Source organism: Micromys minutus, assembly GCF_963924665.1.
Source record: "Micromys minutus genome assembly, chromosome: 10".
NCBI lineage: Eukaryota > Metazoa > Chordata > Mammalia > Rodentia > Muridae > Micromys > Micromys minutus.
Genome location: NC_137979.1, coordinates 10,923,668 through 10,941,292, shown reverse-complemented (window position 1 = coordinate 10,941,292; position 17,625 = coordinate 10,923,668). Strand labels below are relative to the sequence as shown.

Here is a 17,625-nt window from a genome sequence, read left to right as displayed (position 1 = left end):
CTTTAGAGCAAAAGGCTATCTTGCAAATCTCAAAAGCTTGCTGATAGATAAAACTATTTGCCATAAGGAACAACCACAGTCATGTATTGTTGGTTCCTGACTCTGAGTGGAGATGATTCTATCCACAGACAAATTTGAATTATTAATTTTTTAAATTCTTTACATTATAGGTAGATTATCATTTTCAAATCTACAGTTTCAGAAATGTTTTCAGTGTAGTGAGCTTGTACACATATCAGTAAGCCATAAGTAACCGTAAAGCTTCTTGGTTGCCTAGGATACACCCATGGACCTCACCACCTGGATGAACAACTATACTGGACAGTCAGAATTCACCCTGGTGGGATTCTTCACTCAAACCAAAAACCCCGCCCTGCTCACTGTGGTCATATTTGTGATTTTCCTGATGGCCTTGTCTGGGAATGCCCTCCTGATCCTGCTGATACTCTCTGACACCCACCTCCACACACCCATGTACTTTTTTATCAGCCAGCTCTCCCTCATGGACATGATGTACATTTCTGTCACTGTGCCCAAGATGCTCATGGACCAGGTCCTGGGGAGCCACAGGATCTCAGCTGCTGCCTGTGGGATGCAGATGTTCATGTACCTGACACTAGCAGGGTCAGAATATTTGCTTTTAGCTGCCATGTCTTATGACCGCTATGTGGCCATCTGTTATCCACTCAGGTATCCTGTCCTCATGAATCACAGGGTGTGTCTCCTCCTAATGTCTGTCTGTTGGCTCCTGGGATCATTGGATGGCTTCATGCTCACCCCTGTCACCATGACCTTCCCATTCTGTGGCTCTCGGGAGATCCATCACTTCTTCTGTGAGGTCCCTGCTGTGACCAAGCTCTCCTGCTCAGACACCTGGCTCTATGTGACCCTCATGTATGTGTGCTGTGTGCTCATGCTTCTCATCCCTGTGACAGTCATTTCAGGCTCCTACTCATCCATCCTCCTCACTGTTCTCAGGATGAACTCAGCAGAGGGCAGGAAGAAGGCCCTGGCCACCTGCTCCTCCCACATGACTGTGGTCATCCTCTTCTATGGAGCTGCTGTCTATACCTACATGCTCCCTGCCTCCTTCCACACCCCTGAGAAGGACATGGTGGTGTCTGTGTTTTACACCATCCTCACCCCTCTGTTGAACCCACTAATCTATAGTTTTAGGAATAAGAATGTCACAGAGGCTATAAAGAAATTGTTGGGTGTGAGCACCCTCTTGCAAAAACTTGTAAGGTAATCTGAAATGCAAATCTCTTCTCCTTGACTCTGAATATCTGTTGATCCAGGTCTCAGGCTGAGGTTATTCCTGATCCATCATGGCTCTTTTCATATTGAACTCTTTTCATAGAACTATTTCTCTGTTCTGAAATTTCCTGTACTGATACACATTTGTTATTTATAAGCCTTATTTGAGTTGTGTGAGTTGAGCCACAGTTACATTTAATGAAGTTGAAAATGGCTGTTTAATTGTGTAGAATAAAAGTCTTATTATTTGCAATTATGTCATACTGAAAATAAATGAGGTACTCAGCTAATAAAAGATAGAGTGAGATGGAGGAATAGTGCTTAACAACATTAACGAGGTTTGACAAGAGATCGTTGGCATATTGAAATAATTCTGCATACCCTCTTGATGATTAATATAAAATTTAAATTAGGTAAAAATAAGGAGCAAGATACAGTTTTCTCCCTTCAACTCCTGTATTATGATACAATAAAAATAATGATTAAACGAGATTTCAATTTGGATAATACAAATCACGCAAGGATTTCAAATTGTCAGTGTATCTGTATTTTCATATAAATATATCTGCCAAGAGCAAACACAGCTTCTAGTCAAAGGAAAAGAGGAATCACTTATTCTTGAGCCAAATATGAATGTCCCGATCGCTGGAACATGGGTTGAGGTTTCTCTCAATGACGTGTTCCAAAGTCTCATTGACTGTAACAAAGCACAAAAATCAAAATTCATAACTCAAGGCATTTTTAGCTACAAGTGTGGAAACATCAGGACTCGGTTTCTCTGCCATGCTTCTCAGGTGCTGTCTGGTGACACAGGAAGCTTTCAGTCTGGGAAGCTGGCATTCTGAGAAGCCATGTCACTCCAAAAGGTGTCACCTGCTTGTCACAAGAATGTTGTCAGAAACCACAGTGTGCAATGTATGTTCCTAATGACACTGTAGACAACCCGGTGAGTGGGCTCTGTTTCTGGAATGATCAAAACCCAGTGCTCACAGGAGTTCTAGTCAATTTGCCAAGTGCAGAATATTTAACAAATGCTTGGCTTTGTTGTCTGAGAGATTTAGTGTCCTGTGTTTACCAAGCATAACCCTTGGTGCACGAGGAAGCCATGCACTGTCTTATGGTCTGTGGTGACAAAGCTCATTCCCAGGTGTCTGGGCGAGCAGGGCAGCAGTCTTTAGGAGAGGTATCTAGTGCATCCATTCTGATCTGGGTCTGACCTGCTTCTGCTCTCTGTATCTGACACAGCATTTACAGGTGACATATCACAGGAATGTCATACCTGAAGTAAAGTTAGAGAGAAAACAGTGAAGCCAAAGACAGAAAAAGCAGCAAATGAGAGAAACAGGTTTCTGAATCGACCAGAACAGAAATCATCTTTCATCCAGGCTTCCTGCATATTTCCTTTCTGCTCTTCTACTTACAATATCTGAAATAATTTACCTTCTTCTTAACGTTATATTCTCTTGGCAGTCTGGCTACATAGAAATAATTTCATATGTACTAGAATGTTCTGATTTTAAGGAGGATTGTTCTTCAGTGTCTATGTTTTTGTAATTCCTGTTTATTGGTCGTAGTTTGACTCCATCTGTTGCACTGGGGTTATAGGAGACTTGCAGTTAGAAGTAAATTAAAACACACCTTGTAGATTTTGTCAGACAATAACAGGGCACCATGTTACTTCCTTTATAGGAAAATTGTCTTTTCCCCATGTACCAAATATTACCTGTTCTACGGAGGCAGAGCAGGATGTAAATTCATGAGAAGTCGGATCTCCTAGATTACTGTGGACATAAATAAATCATGTATGTCACGATCAGAACCCAACATTCTCTTTTAAAAATGATCTGCTTCTTCTTCTTAATGCTTTTCACCTCGAGACCTGCTCATGGTCTACTTCTCATCACACACCGCATTTTTTAAGAGTATTTAAGTGTCGGCTTCTTTCCAGAACCAGAAGCTGCCACTTTCTCCTCATATTTAACCATTTCATATACAAACACCATCAGCTCTACAGCCTTGTCGCCCTGGGCTCATCCCTCTCCTGCCCAGACATGGAGACCAAAATGTGAATAAAATCCTGGAACTCAGGAGACAGAGGCAAGTGAATCTCTGTGAGTTTAGGGCCAGCCTGATGTACACAGGACTACACAGAGAGGTTCAGTTTCAAACAACCAAAGCAAAAAAGAACATTGAATCTGAAATTCTCTCTCTCTCTCTCTCTCTCTCTCTCTCTCTCTCTCTCTCTCTCTCTCTCTCTCTAATTAAAAGCTTTTACACAAGTATATATTTTTTGCTCACCATATACCTTACCCTCCTGTTAGTCCTTTCTATACCCTATGTTCAGATTATTTCTGATCTTACTTCTACCAGTATGTCATGGGTTTACACATGATATTACATGTCTCCATACCACATAGGAGTCACAAAGGACTGAAATATGATATGTGTATTTCTGATACTGGCTCAATTCATTAGGATAAGATTATCTCCAGTTCTGTCTTTTTCTTTTTTTCTACATTTGACATTACTGTCCTCCATTTGTGGCTGAAATAAAATCCCACTGTGTATGCCCGTGCCTCTGTTGAATACCTTGGCTGACCCCATAACTCCTTAGTGTATGTGAGCCATGCTACAGTAGACACCTTAAGAAAGCGCTGACTAGAAGTACTTCAGGTAACAGTAAGAAATGATATGTAGCTGGCCACATGCTGGATCAGTTTTTGGTTGTGTTCTTTGTACATGTGCATGTGCATGGGGGAAGTACACTTTCATGTGGGTATATGTGTTGGTGTGTGCTTAGGTGTATGGTGGTCAAATGTTGACATAGGTGTCTTTCTCAGTTGCTCTCATCTTAAATTGAGGCAAGGCCCTTTACATGAATGCAGAGCTTGGGGACTGTGTTAGTTTACCCAGTCAACTTTTTCCTGGCACTGCCTCTGTTTCCTGGGCAGGAGGATTACAGGTGTACCACTATGCTGCTGTTCTTTGAGTGTGCAATGGCCCAAATAGCTTACATAATATCTGACAGCCTGTCCTCCTTCCCATGCAAACTGTTTATACCCTGCTGTTGCAGTGTGACAGACCTGCATCAGGCCTTTCCTACTGTGACAGGAGTTATCCACTCTGGAAATGTGAGCCAACTTAAAGCCTTGACATAGATAAAGATTTACTTTACTGTCTGGGTATGTATTCCAAACTGACTCATAAAAACAGAAAGAAGCATTACCTACTCAGAGAGCAGAGAATCATTTTTAACTGATCTGTCACACTTCACAATCTATACCTATGTTAATGAAAAAATTTAAATTATCTGTGAAAGTTTATATCTTTACAGACACCAATAAATGAACACCAGTGAATTAAAGAGGGACCAGCAAGGTTCACCCTCACTCTGGGATGCAGAAAGAGATGCTGGAAAAGACTCAGAAATACTGAGACATATTTATTCCAACATTTTTTTTATCCTACCTCAGACTGCCTCAAATAATCAACATCCGGGACAATTGCTAAGCGGCTAGCTAGAGTGTCCAACATCACAGACTGTTTCAGTCAGGATTTTACCTAAGCCCTGAACTTTCTCCACATGCAAAAACTGGATGATAGATGTTACATTAACCTTCTTAATATGGCAATCTTCTTTGGACTTCCACACCCCAAAAAAAAAAAAAAAAGAAGAAGAAGAAGAAGAAGAAGAAGAAGAAGAAGAAGAAGAAGAAGAAGAAGAAGAAGAAGAAGAAGAAGAAGAAGAAGAAGAAGAAGAAAGAAAAGAAAAAGGGAAAAGAAAACCCCAGACAGTAGGAAGCAATTTTAAGAGAGCAATTCCACCATTCCCAAGTGAGAGGATTTGGGACATTCAGTGAATGTTTGTCATCATTTTGGGGAAGGGGCATGTTTACAAGCTGTTATGGCCTTGGGCGGAGAGGAAACACAACAAGGGAGGTCAGATTCAGGTATTCTTTTTCTCTTTCTTTTTCTTTCCTCTCTCCTTCTTTCTCTCCTACCTAGTGTTAGGAGAAAGGGTGAGAACATAGGAATAATGCAGGAATAATAGGATTAAAAGGTAGATTAAGAAATCTACTTTCACATAAAAAATTCAAGATCAATATTTTTAAATCAGTATGGTACTTGAATATTGATACAGATTTAGAATTAAATTTCACTACAACATACTATGTATATACAGCTCAACTCTTTTTTAAGTTGTTGGTCTTAGTCAGGTTTCTATTGCTGCACAAAGCATCATGACCAAGAACCAAGTTGTGGAGGAAAGGATTTATTCAGCTCACACTTCCACATGCTATTTATCACCAAAGGACGTCAGGACTGGAACTCAAGCAGGTCAGGAAGCAGGGGCTGATACAGAGGCCATGGAGGGATGTTGCTTACTGGCTTGCTTCCCCTGGCTTTCTCAGCCTGCTTTCTTACCCAGGACTACCAGCTCAGGAATGGCACCAACCAAAATGGCCTGCCTCCCCATCCCCATCACTAGATGAGAAAATGCCTTACAGCTGGATCTCATAAAGACAATTCCTCAACTGAGTCTCCCTTCCCTGTGATAACTCCAGCTTATGTCAAGTTGACACAAAACCAGAAGTTACAGTGTTGTACCTATGCTATGTGACATTCCAGGTTTTTTTAAATCTGCTATTACAAACTGTTTATATAATTAAGAGATGCAAGTTAGTAGTCAGACAATCAAATTTATGGTCATAATCAATATCAGATTAGTTCATTACAGAAATATTCTTTCTTGGTTGAATAGATGACTGATATATAATAATAAACAATTCATATATAGTACAGATACTTTGGTACACAGATAGATAGGTAGGGAGGTAGGTAGGAAGGTAGATAGGTAGATAGATCATATAATAGTCTTTAAAAAGTCACAGCTCCTCTACAGAATAGGGCATTAAAAGATGTTTTATTGATTTAAGATTTGTTAACGATGTCTTGGCAGCATGTCCATTGTACTTCAAATAATGTGATGAGCATTATAGAATCTCCTTGTAGAGATTGGCTCATATGTAGCAAGCAAGCAACCAGGACAAAAGTTTCTCTTGCTTCAACTGCAGATAGCAAGCAGGGCAAAGTCAATAAATACGATGCAGGAAGATTGACTGGTTCATTTTGTCTGTTGCTTCCAGTATTTACCTGTTCAGTTTTCACCTTGACGTCCAGGCTGTTGGTAAGCATTATGTATTGAAGCCTCCCACCATAAATATCTGAAGGTCAATCTGTATTATGAAAGATCATTTTGATAGATTTTTTTTTCCCTTGACGAAGGCAAAGTGTTCTTCCCTGTGTCTTTTGATTAACTTTGGTTTGAAGTCTATATTGTTACATATTAAATGCTTTTGTTTATGTACTCATTGTGTTAGTCTGTATCTATTATTGGGGAATTAAGTACAGTGGTATTATTAAAAGATATCAATGACCAATGATTCTTGTTTCCTGTTGTTTATGGTGGTGGTCCTGATCATGGAAGTGCTGCTGCTGCTGGTGGTGACGCTGGTGGTGGTGGTAGTAGTGTTGATGGTAGTGGTCGTGGTGATGTGTCTGTTCTCCCATTATTTTGGTTTTATTTGTGTGAGATCATTTATTTCTTGTGTTTTTATGTGATAGGTAATCTTCTTTGGTTGGATTTCTCCTTTTACTACAGTTGGATTTGTGGATAAATATTGTTTAAATTAGACCTTATCATATCATTTTATTTTCTCTATCTATGGTGATTAAATTTTCACTGGGCATAGTCTCTCAGCTGGAGTAACACTGTTTTCATAGACTGAAGGACATCTGCCCAGGCACTATGATTTTGAGAATCTTAATTAAGAAGTCAAGTGTAATTTTAATAAGCCTGCCTGTATATGTTACTTGGTCTTTTTCCCTTGTAGCTTTTAATATTGTCTCTTTTTTCTGTCTGTTCAATGTTTGATTATTATATGACAAAGGATCTTTCTTTTTGGTCAAATTTATTTGGTGCTCTGTTAGCTTCTTGTACCTTTACAGGCATCTCCTTCTTTAGGTTAGGAAAATTTTCTTCTATGACTGTGTTGAAATATATTCTGGGTCTTTAAATCAGGATCATTTTCCTTCTTCTTTTCCTATTATTCTTAGGTTTGGTGTTTCCTCAATATTTCGTGTTAGGAACTTTTTAGATTTAATATTTTCTGTCACCAATGAATCAGTTTCTTCTAGCATAACCTCTGAGATTCTCTCTTGCATCTCTTGTATTCTGTTGGCCATGCCTTCATCTGTAGTTTCTGTTTGCTAACCTAGATTTGTCATTTACACAAATCCCTCTGTGTTAGCATTATGGTTTCAATTTCCATTTTCAGGTCTTAAATAATTTTATTCATATCTTTCCACTGTTTAGTTTGTTTCTTTGACCTGCTTGGCTTTCTTTATGGGATTTATTCTTTCCCTCTTTAAGGACCTGTATCATCTTCATAATGTTTGTTTTAAGGTATTTTTCTTAGCTTCACCTGTGTTGTAATAGGCAGGCATGCTGGAGTAGTGTGCCTGGCCTTTTGTGGTGACATTTGGCCTTAACTGTAATTGGTTGTGTTCTTATACTGGTATCTAGGTGTCTGGGTTAGGAGTGATTATAGACTGGGGCACAGATGTTTGAGTTTGTCTTTGTCTGATGTGTGTTTTGTTCCTTAGTTAATGTTTTCTTCCTGGTCTTCTGGTTACTGTGGCCCATGGTTGAGTAGGGTATCTCCACACACATTGGGCTGGACTTCCAGTGGAGACTAGGCTAGAATCTGGGTCAAAAGAGCATTTATACTTTGCTCTTTAGACTTCAGAAGAACCATTTGAAAGGCTCAGGTTATGAGAACTATCTTTTAGGGATAGACAGAAATGTTAGCTAAAATGACCTCCCACACTCGGGCATTGGTCAAATTCCTCATACCAACACAGTCTCCACATTGAGGCTCCCATGTAATTACCCAGAGCCCCTTGCAAAGATTTGAAGTTTCCCCCTGTGATTTGTCATTTCCACTAGCTACTGGTTGGCCCTGTGTATTTGTCACTATACTGGGCTGTGTATAAGCTTCTGTCATAAAAAAAAAATTTGTGTCTATTGCATTTTTATGACTTGTCCATATTGTCACATAAGTTTACCACTTTTTATTATATAAGATTTGTTTGATTACACTAATTTTTTTTCACTTCTCCAGCCAAGATCCTCATGAATCAATTTCCAGGATTCTACCAAGCCTTCCATTTTCAAGCTGGAGAACATCATACAGGGCAAAGGGCAGGCTGCTAGCACTGAGATGGAATATTATCACCTTAGCAACTGCATGTACCCCCACTATGCATTAGATGCTGGATACTCAGAAACTACTGGTGGTCCTGCACAGGCACCATGCAGGACCTGAGACAGCTGTGTCCTAACAATGCCTAATCATCTGCCTAAAGTGCTGGACACAGCCTGGAGTCCCACAGAGCCTCTGTCAAACAAAGTAAATGCAACTGCCCCAGAGCAGCAGCTACAGGGAAGGATGTTGTAGTAGTCGAGTTTCATTGCTATGAGGAAACATGGTAATCTAGGCAACTCTTAGAAAGGACACCATCTAATTGGGTCTGCTTACAGTTTCAGAGAAAAGGTCCCTTATCATCATAGCAGGAAGTATGACAGCATCCAGGCAGATGTGGTGCTGGAGAAGGAGCTGAGTATTCCTCATCTTCATATGGATGCAGTAAGGAGGAGCTGTCTCTCCCCAACCGGGGAAGTGCTTGAGCACTCGGAGCCCTCAAAGGCCACCCCACAATGCCACATTTCTTCCAACGGGGCCACACCTGTTCTATCAGAGCCAACCTCTTTATAGTGTCAGTTCCTGTGTGTCATGCATTCAAACAAAGGAGTCTATGGGGGCTTGAAAGGGTTGAGTTCAGAAGATGGCCTGTGTGACCAGAGGATGGCATGGGGACAGTGCCATGGTGTTAAAAGTGAACAGAAACCTTTAGTATCCAGAAAAAGTTAAGAACAATTTGGTTTCACATCAAGAGTGCCCGTGAACTTCAGTGTGTCTACACAACTGCCTACTGTTTAAGGCAGGGCATGACTCCTGCTCAACTGTTGGTAATACCAAGATTTACCTTTGCATCTAAGTCATTTGAATATACAGATTGTCCAGTACCTTTCAGGTCTCTGTTTAAAATGAAACCAACATTATACATTGTAGGAAGCTGTAAATAATAGGCTTTGTGACTGACAGCAGAACATGGGATGATGGGGTTGTGGCAGAGCCAGTCTGTAAAGGAGGGATGAGAACTCAGGGTTAGCTGTGTTCACAATATAGTAGCTGAAACCCAAGCTTTCACATGTGTGCCTATGAAGGCTGCTGAAAGTTTATATGAACACAGAGAGTAAGAGTCTGGAGAGAGAGAGAGAAAGAAAGAAAGAGAGAGAGAGAGAGAGAGAGAGAGAGAGAGAGAGAGAGAGAGAGAGAATTGTGTAGTGAACAAGTGCCTGACATACAATAACTCATTCATGTTAGAGCTGATTTTTTTGATGGTGGTGATAGTCAGAGTTATTTTTCATACTGATTGTGATTTCTCCACTATAACAAAGCTAGGGTTAATCAAGCTATAGCAGAACTTACTGTTAGGATCTCTGGCTCTTCTTGTTACATCATTCTTTAAAGTCCCAGAGGAGAGTTATCAACAAAAACCTTTATCTGAGAAGGAGCAGGGATGACATCACTTGGCTCCTGTTCCTTGTGCACTTGTCCAGCTGCTGTGCCCTGGTCCACAGGGCTCAGGATACAGATACACCTGCATCTGGTGGTGAGTAGACAGGGCAGGAAAGTCTGCACAGCACAGTGTGGTTACTGGACAGTCTGTTCTTTCTTTACAGAATTGCTTTTAACCTATATTCTTTACTGTCTGGTTTATTGTCAGGAGGAAAGAAATTCATACTTCTTCTCTTTATTCTTGATTCTTTTTTTTAGACAGACTTTGCCTATATTTCCCTGGCTGTCTTGGAACTCAGGCTGTAGACCAGGATGGCCTCAAACACACATCTACATGCCTTTGCCTCTCACTGCTGGGATCAAAGATGTGCACAAGCCTACACCCAGGAATTTCCTAAAGTTTTCCTTTAGTGCTTCCTTACTGAGAATTTCTCTATGTTATGAATGAAGCAATGTGTATTCCATATACAAAGACACACTTGCACACACACACACACACACACACACACACACACACACACACACACAAGTCTTGACTTGATGTTGGAAATCCTCCTGCCTCAGTCTCACAAATACTAAGATTGTTGTAGTCATCTGTCAGCACACCAACCCTTCCTTCTGCATTTTTAAGTGTGAATAAGATAATGGATCCATTTCAAAGTTGTCTTTTGGGTGGTTTATTTAATCTCAAGTGTCGGTAATTTTTGAGGGTTGCAATGATGCAAAATAATGATTGTAATTTTATTCAAGTTTCATCATATGAAGCATGCAATGAGTGATCTAAATTATCCCTTTCTGCAGTATTATTTTCCATAGAACCCAGGCAGGTGCCCACTCTGTGCCAACTCACAGGGTAAGCTCTCACCTGTGCTGTTGTGTGGAGTGAGGCAGGTGTCTGAGACCCTGAGCTTCTCTGTAAAAGAGAGAGTGGTGAGTTCCATGGAAGCCCCAGGGTGGCTCAGGGATGCTGCTGGCTTGGATGCTGCTCTCCACTGCTCTGCCTTCACTGTGAGCAATGCAAAGGGTTAAGGATGCACCAAGCTGTTCACATCAAAAACACAGCAGTAAGGACAAGACAGCTGCTAATGCCTTTCCTTCTGCAGACACCACATTCCTGGTCTCACTGCTGTCAGGGGACACTGGTGCCAGTGGTCCCCACTTCACAGAGAGCTCTGACCTTCCCAGCACTCCTGCCTCCAGACCTCCACTCAGCCAGCAGACAGTGGTCAGGGCTTCTCTGAGCCTGTGGCTCCCTCCCTGTCTTTCTTCTCTGTGACCAAAGTCATGAACTGAGTCAGCAGGTAAACATAAGCTGAATGTCAGAAAGCTGACATTCTTAAAAATATATAAATTTCTCTTTCATGGATAGGCCTTTGAAAAATGGAAATATATTCTGTTTCTTCCTATTTCTCAGTCTATTTCCTGTCTCCATCTCTGCCCATTTCTTCCCACACTTCTCACATCTGCCCAGCATCTATATGAACCACCCCTTTCTCTGCTCCATTAGCAGCTGGGGCAGTATGCAATGTCTTCAGGACCTCAGTACCTAGTTTGCTTTGGGGTTTTCAGTTTTAGAATCCTGACGTAGATGTAAAATGTTCCTAAGAGTTGTGATTGCTGTTCCAACAACCCCTCCATTAAAAATATTGCTAATATTTTTATTTAGAAGGAGAAGATTTTATTTTTTCCTCCTGCTTATAGTTACCAAAATTTACTACTTGTGCAGAAATAATTAATTAATTAATTAATAGATGAAAAACCTTTAAAAATCATCCTTTTAAAGTACACAGAGCCTGTTCAAAAAGGAGTGATACATTTAGTCTGAAGCTGTTTTCTACTATGTCGTTTCTATTTAAACCTTCAAAGTTAATTCACACTGTGATTTACCAGTGTAGGTGGACACGTCCTTGTTTAATGCCATCAAGGTTAGTGTGTCCCTGGATTTCTCTCAGCATCTAACACAGACGCATGGTGAGTGTTGAGTGGAGGGTACAGTGAACTGCTCTCAGGAACATCTCAGTGAAGTGTTCTCTCTCTTCTCAGACTCCATGAGGAAGTGGCTGTGAGTTCACAGAGATGCTGCTGTCACAGCCTGGCCTGTAAACCAGCAGTGACTGTAAACCTCGGTGTCCTGATGAAGCTGAGAGCAAATGGGACATCCTGTGAGGAGATGAGCCTGGAGAAGCTGAGACCAGAAGAGGTGAGACTTTAAATTGACTCTTTCTAACCAGTATTTGTGTGTGTGTGAATGTATACAAAATATATATATATAATTTTTCATGTGAATATGTTTTCATGAATGCACATTTAAAAAACATTTATCTATCAAAACAAAGACCTACAGGACTATTCAAAGTGAATTTTAAATGAGCTGAATGCACATTGTTTTAAAACCATTTTCTGCAATGAATGCTAAACTGGGGAGGATTGTATGAAACATGAGGCTAATATAAAGGGCACTGCAATGATTTTAAGATTAGCCTGTATATTCATAAACTTCTGAATAATGTGTCTGTTTACTTGTTTACATTTTGCTTACACTGGTTTTTGTTGATTTGTTTTTGTTGGTAATCAACTATTTTTCTTTAGAGCAAAAGGCTATCTTGCAAATCTCAAAAGCTTGCTGATAGATGAAACTATTTGCCATAAGGAACAACCACAGTCATGTATTGTTGGTTCCTGACTCTGAGTGGAGAAGATTCTATCCACAGACAAATGTGAATCATTAATTTTTTAAATTCTTTACATTATAGGTAGATTATCATTTTCAAATCTACAGGTTCAGAAATGTTTTCAGTGTAGTGAGCTTGTACACATATCAGTAAGCCATAAGTAACCGTAAAGCTTCATGGTTGCCTAGGATACACCCATGGACCTCACCACCTGGATGAACAACTATACTGGACAGTCAGATTTCACCCTGGTGGGATTCTTCAGTCAAACCAAACACCCTGCCCTGCTTGCTGTGCTCATATTTGTGATTTTCCTGATGGCCTTGTCTGGGAATGCCCTCCTGATCCTGCTGATACTCTCTGACACCCACCTCCACACACCCATGTACTTTTTTATCAGCCAGCTCTCCCTCATGGACATGATGTACATTTCTGTCACTGTGCCCAAGATGCTCATGGACCAGGTCCTGGGGAGCCACAGGATCTCAGCTGCTGCCTGTGGGATGCAGATGTTCCTCTATGTGATATTAGCAGGGTCAGAGTTTTTCCTTCTGGCTGCCATGTCTTATGACCGCTATGTGGCCATCTGCCATCCACTCAGGTATCCTGTCCTCATGAATCACAGGGTGTGCCTGCTCCTGATGTCTGTCTGTTGGCTTCTGGGATCTCTGGATGGCTTCATGCTCACCCCTGTCACCATGACCTTCCCATTCTGTGGCTCTCGGGAGATCCATCACTTCTTCTGTGAGGTCCCTGCTGTGACCAAGCTCTCCTGCTCAGACACCTGGCTCTATGTGACCCTCATGTATGTGTGCTGTGTGCTCATGCTTCTCATCCCTGTGACGGTCATTTCCGGCTCCTACTCATCCATCCTCCTCACTGTTCTCAGGATGAACTCAGCAGAGGGCAGGAAGAAGGCCCTGGCCACCTGCTCCTCCCACATGACTGTGGTCATCCTCTTCTATGGAGCTGCTGTCTATACCTACATGCTCCCTGCCTCCTTCCACACCCCTGAGAAGGACATGGTGGTGTCTGTGTTTTACACCATCCTCACCCCTCTGTTGAACCCACTAATCTATAGTTTTAGGAATAAGAATGTCACAGAGGCTATGAAGAAATTGTTGGGTGTGAGCACCCTCTTGCAAAAACTTGTAAGGTAATCTGAAATGCAATCTCTTCTCCTTAACTCTGAACATCTGTTGATCCAGGTCTCAGGCTGAGGTAATTCCTGATTTATCCTGGCTCTTTTCATATTGAACTCTTTTCGTAGAACTATTTCTCTGTTCTGAAATTTCCTTCACTGATATACTTTTCCATTTAAAAGTCTCATTTGAGTTGTGTGAGTTGAGCCACTGTTACATTTAATGAAGTTGATGATGGCTGTTTAATTGTATAGAATAAAAGTCTTACTATTTGCAATTATGTCATACTGAAAATAAATGAGGTGCTCAGCTAGTAAAAGATAGAGTGAGATGGAGGAATAGTGCTTAACAACATTAACGAGATTTGACAAGAGATCATTGGCATATTGAAATAATTCTGCATACCCTCTTGATGATTAATGTAAAATTTAAATTCGGTAAAAATAAGGAGCAAGATACAGTTTTCTCCCTTCAACTCCTGTATTATGATATAATAAAAATAATGATTAAAAGAGATTTTAATTTGTATAATACAAATCATGCAAGGGTTTCAAATTGTCAGTGTATCTGTATTTTCATATAAATATATCTGCCAAGAACAAACACAGGTTCTAGTCAAAGGAAAAGAGGAATCACTTATTCTTGAGCCAAATATGAATGACCAGGTCCCTGGAACATGGGTTGAAGTTTCTCTCAATGACATGTTTCAAAGTCTCATGGACTGTAACAAATTACAAACAAATCATAAGTCATAACTCAAGGCATTTTCAACTACACGTGTGGAAACATGAGGACTCGGTTCTGCTTAACTTTTAAAACATCCACAGGAAGCAAAATAAAAGTTATTTCTGCAATAAACTAAACTAGTACATACCATGACTGCAAGTTTCATTGATTGACTCCTAGTTTGTTTTTCTTCATTATCCCAAATAGTTTGTGATAGTAGTTTCCAAGGACTAGAACTTCATCTTACATGTTTAAATGAAGTGAGTTGCATAGATACAATACCTAAAACAATGTTCACGCATATAGACAGTATGTGGTAGCAAAATAGAAATGTAACTTTGTATCAATTTACAAAATTCCTACCAAATGCGGCCTGTTTGGCTTGTTGTTGATTTCTAGTCTAAAAGTAGATTCAATAATCTACACTTTTATTCTATCATTTATATAACACCCTCCTCCCCCCTTTTTCATTTCATCTTTTCTTCACGAATTTTCCTCTAACACCAGACAGGAGAAAAAGAAGAATAAAGGAAAAAGAAAGATAATAGAAATACTTCACTTTAACCTCCTTTACTTTGTTTCCTTCCTAACCAAGACCATCAACAATTTGTAACCAAGTCCTCTAAAACAATGACAATCATCCCTCACCCACTAAAATACCCAAAACCACCCATCCCATTTTGGGGGAATAGGGTATTGTTCTCTTAAAATTGCTTCCTGCTGTCTGAGGGAGATGTTCTTTGGGGGTGAGGAGCTAAAAAAATTGGGATATTGGCCACGTCCTAGAAGAACTAACTGCATCATTTGCTTTTCAGTCTCTGTGTGACTGTAAACTGCTGAGCTGAAGTCCTGAGTGGAGCAGTCTGTGGTGCTGGACTAGCTGCTGCATTGATGTTGTCCTTGACACAGACTCTTCAGGAAACAGCATTTGAGGCCGCTTGTGAGACAGGATCACCTGAACTACTTGTCTTGTTTTCCTTGGCGTCTGAACCTTTCACTCTGCAAACATATAAACTTTCAAATGTAATGTACATTTCTGCATTACGCAGGGAGCATGCAGTGTGAACAAGTCAGCTAAAGAGGATTCTTTGCTCTGTGTTGGAGCAGATAAAAAGCATCACACTTTATGAGTCCATTTGGACTGTATGTCCAATCTGTAATATAAATGTTCATCCATGCCATATGAAAGGCTGGCATGCTAAGTCTTGGGGGCTCTGTAGCCAAGAGAATGTATTGACTATACAGAGACCCTTTCATGTCTCAACACGCTCAAAGCTGTTCCCATGGAGAGAGATCAGCATATACTTCACCTGTTTTGTTCCTCTTGGTTTCATCCCTTGTGTTTACTGCCAAGATTTTGAGAAGGTCTCCCTGCTCAAATCTAATCATTGTTAATTTTGTTGGACTACATAGGTTTTTTTTCCCCCCTCCTGTTGAAACAAGGGCAAAACCTCTTCCACAACACATTTCCCTCCTTCTATTCTGAAGTTAAGGCATCAATAAACTGATCTAATTCATTGGTCCTTCAAAAGTCCAGTCTATTTCAGCAACTGTCTTATTGACATTTAAAATTGTTGAAGTCAATAAGGCATTATTTGACCTATTTCCTGGAGATCCCTTCTTTCCCAAGAGCATTTCCTTTAACGTGTAGTAGTTAGGTCTTTTACATTTGGTGGACCTATAGGATTGTAAAATACACCTGTAACATGTTCCATGCCATGATGTCTTAAAAAACCATTGAATTCTAATGGATACATATTTTGAAGCCCCATCAGCTTCAATCTCTTAAGGCATCTCCACGATAACCATCTCCTGTAGAAACTGTGCAATCTCAGAATCATACTTTTCAGAGTTCAGGGCAGAAGCCCCTTGAACTTCTGAGCATGCAACAACTTTATAATGCACATATTTTAAATTCTCAAACTCTACAATATGAAACACATTAGCTATTGTATGACATTGTTCTAAGGTGACCTCATTAAACAGAATGTATTCTTAGTTAGGCATGCAGACCTTCCTCTAGTAACCAACCGATCCTTGACAATACCAATGCCTTCAGTCTGACTATGTTGGTTTATAGCTGAAGCCGCTTCATTTAGCATTTCTACGAACTGCTATTTTGTAATTCCATCACAAGGTGGTGCCACAGGCTCTGGATTGGATTCCTCTAAAGACCCTTTACTTTGAGTTTGCAGACTCTTTTCTAGTCCGTTTAGTATCTAGTCTGTTCTAGTATTTCAGTCTTTCCCTTCTCTAAGTGTTCTTTATTCCAATCTCTCTTGAAAAGGTTATACAAAATTGCAATCATTAGTGAACATATGATTTTTTTTAATGCTGATAACTGTAACAAAAATATGTGGGACCCAGATGCACGGTGTCATTTGGGTTTTCCATTTTTTAAAAAAATACGGAAAGTGTTTTGTTTTGTTTTAAATCTCTAACTTTGTCCTTAAAAAGTTCCCAAGTATTTTATCAATTCTTTTGACTTTTGAGCATTACCCACCATTTCTAAGTTTATAGCAGGCTTCTGCCAAGTTTCTCTGCTACTCAGCTAGCAAGCCAAGCAGGCTGCTGACTCATGGTTCAGTCTCCCTCTGGCCTGTCCCTTTCTCTGCCCAACTAAAGAGGGTTTCAGGCTTTCACCAGCCAGTAGTTCCTGGCTCATATGCCCTGTCCTCCACCTCTGCCTGATCTGGGAAGGTGGTTTCTGGTCACAGTATGCCCCTGCCTGTTGTGGGCCCCAAGTCATTGCAGGCTTTTTCCTCAGGCTAATGGGCCCAGGTTTCTCTGTCTCATTGACCTGCCTGGAAAATGCCCTAAACTCCATCCCAAGAGAACTCGTGGTCCCCTTCTTAAAAGACTCTGCCTCTGACATGCACTGAGGCTTCTGGTTCTTTCTTGAAGGGATTTAGCCCAATGCTCCAAGCCCCATACCCACCCCCCACACCTCCATTTCACTCCACTCCCCACCTCTAGGAAACTGCTTTCAGCTCTGGAAAGTGCTTGCTCCCTACCTTTCCACGCAGGACTTTTTCTCAGGCTCTAAGCCCAGATTCTAAGATCCCTTATATTTTAGGCCATTTGTAGCTGAGGTCTTTCCCATCCATGCCCTAATCCCCCAAT

At 40.6% G+C, this 17,625-nt stretch overlaps 2 protein-coding genes across 2 annotated transcripts; both read left to right on the top strand.

Moving 5' to 3' along the window:
* Positions 1–286: 286 nt before the first annotated feature.
* LOC308426320 (olfactory receptor 2T29-like) lies at positions 287–1,249 on the top strand (the record flags this gene model as incomplete). The annotated part of the gene is made up of 1 exon (XM_080924051.1): positions 287–1,249. One exon carries the CDS (start codon positions 287–289, stop codon positions 1,247–1,249), a length of 963 nt encoding a protein of 320 aa, XP_080780177.1.
* An 11,582-nt stretch (positions 1,250–12,831) lies between these two features.
* On the top strand, positions 12,832–13,794 carry LOC308426318 (olfactory receptor 2T29-like; the record flags this gene model as incomplete). The annotated part of the gene is made up of 1 exon (XM_080924049.1): positions 12,832–13,794. The coding sequence occupies one exon, from the start codon at positions 12,832–12,834 to the stop codon at positions 13,792–13,794; it is 963 nt and encodes a 320-aa protein (XP_080780175.1).
* Between the last annotated feature and the right edge of the window lie 3,831 nt (positions 13,795–17,625).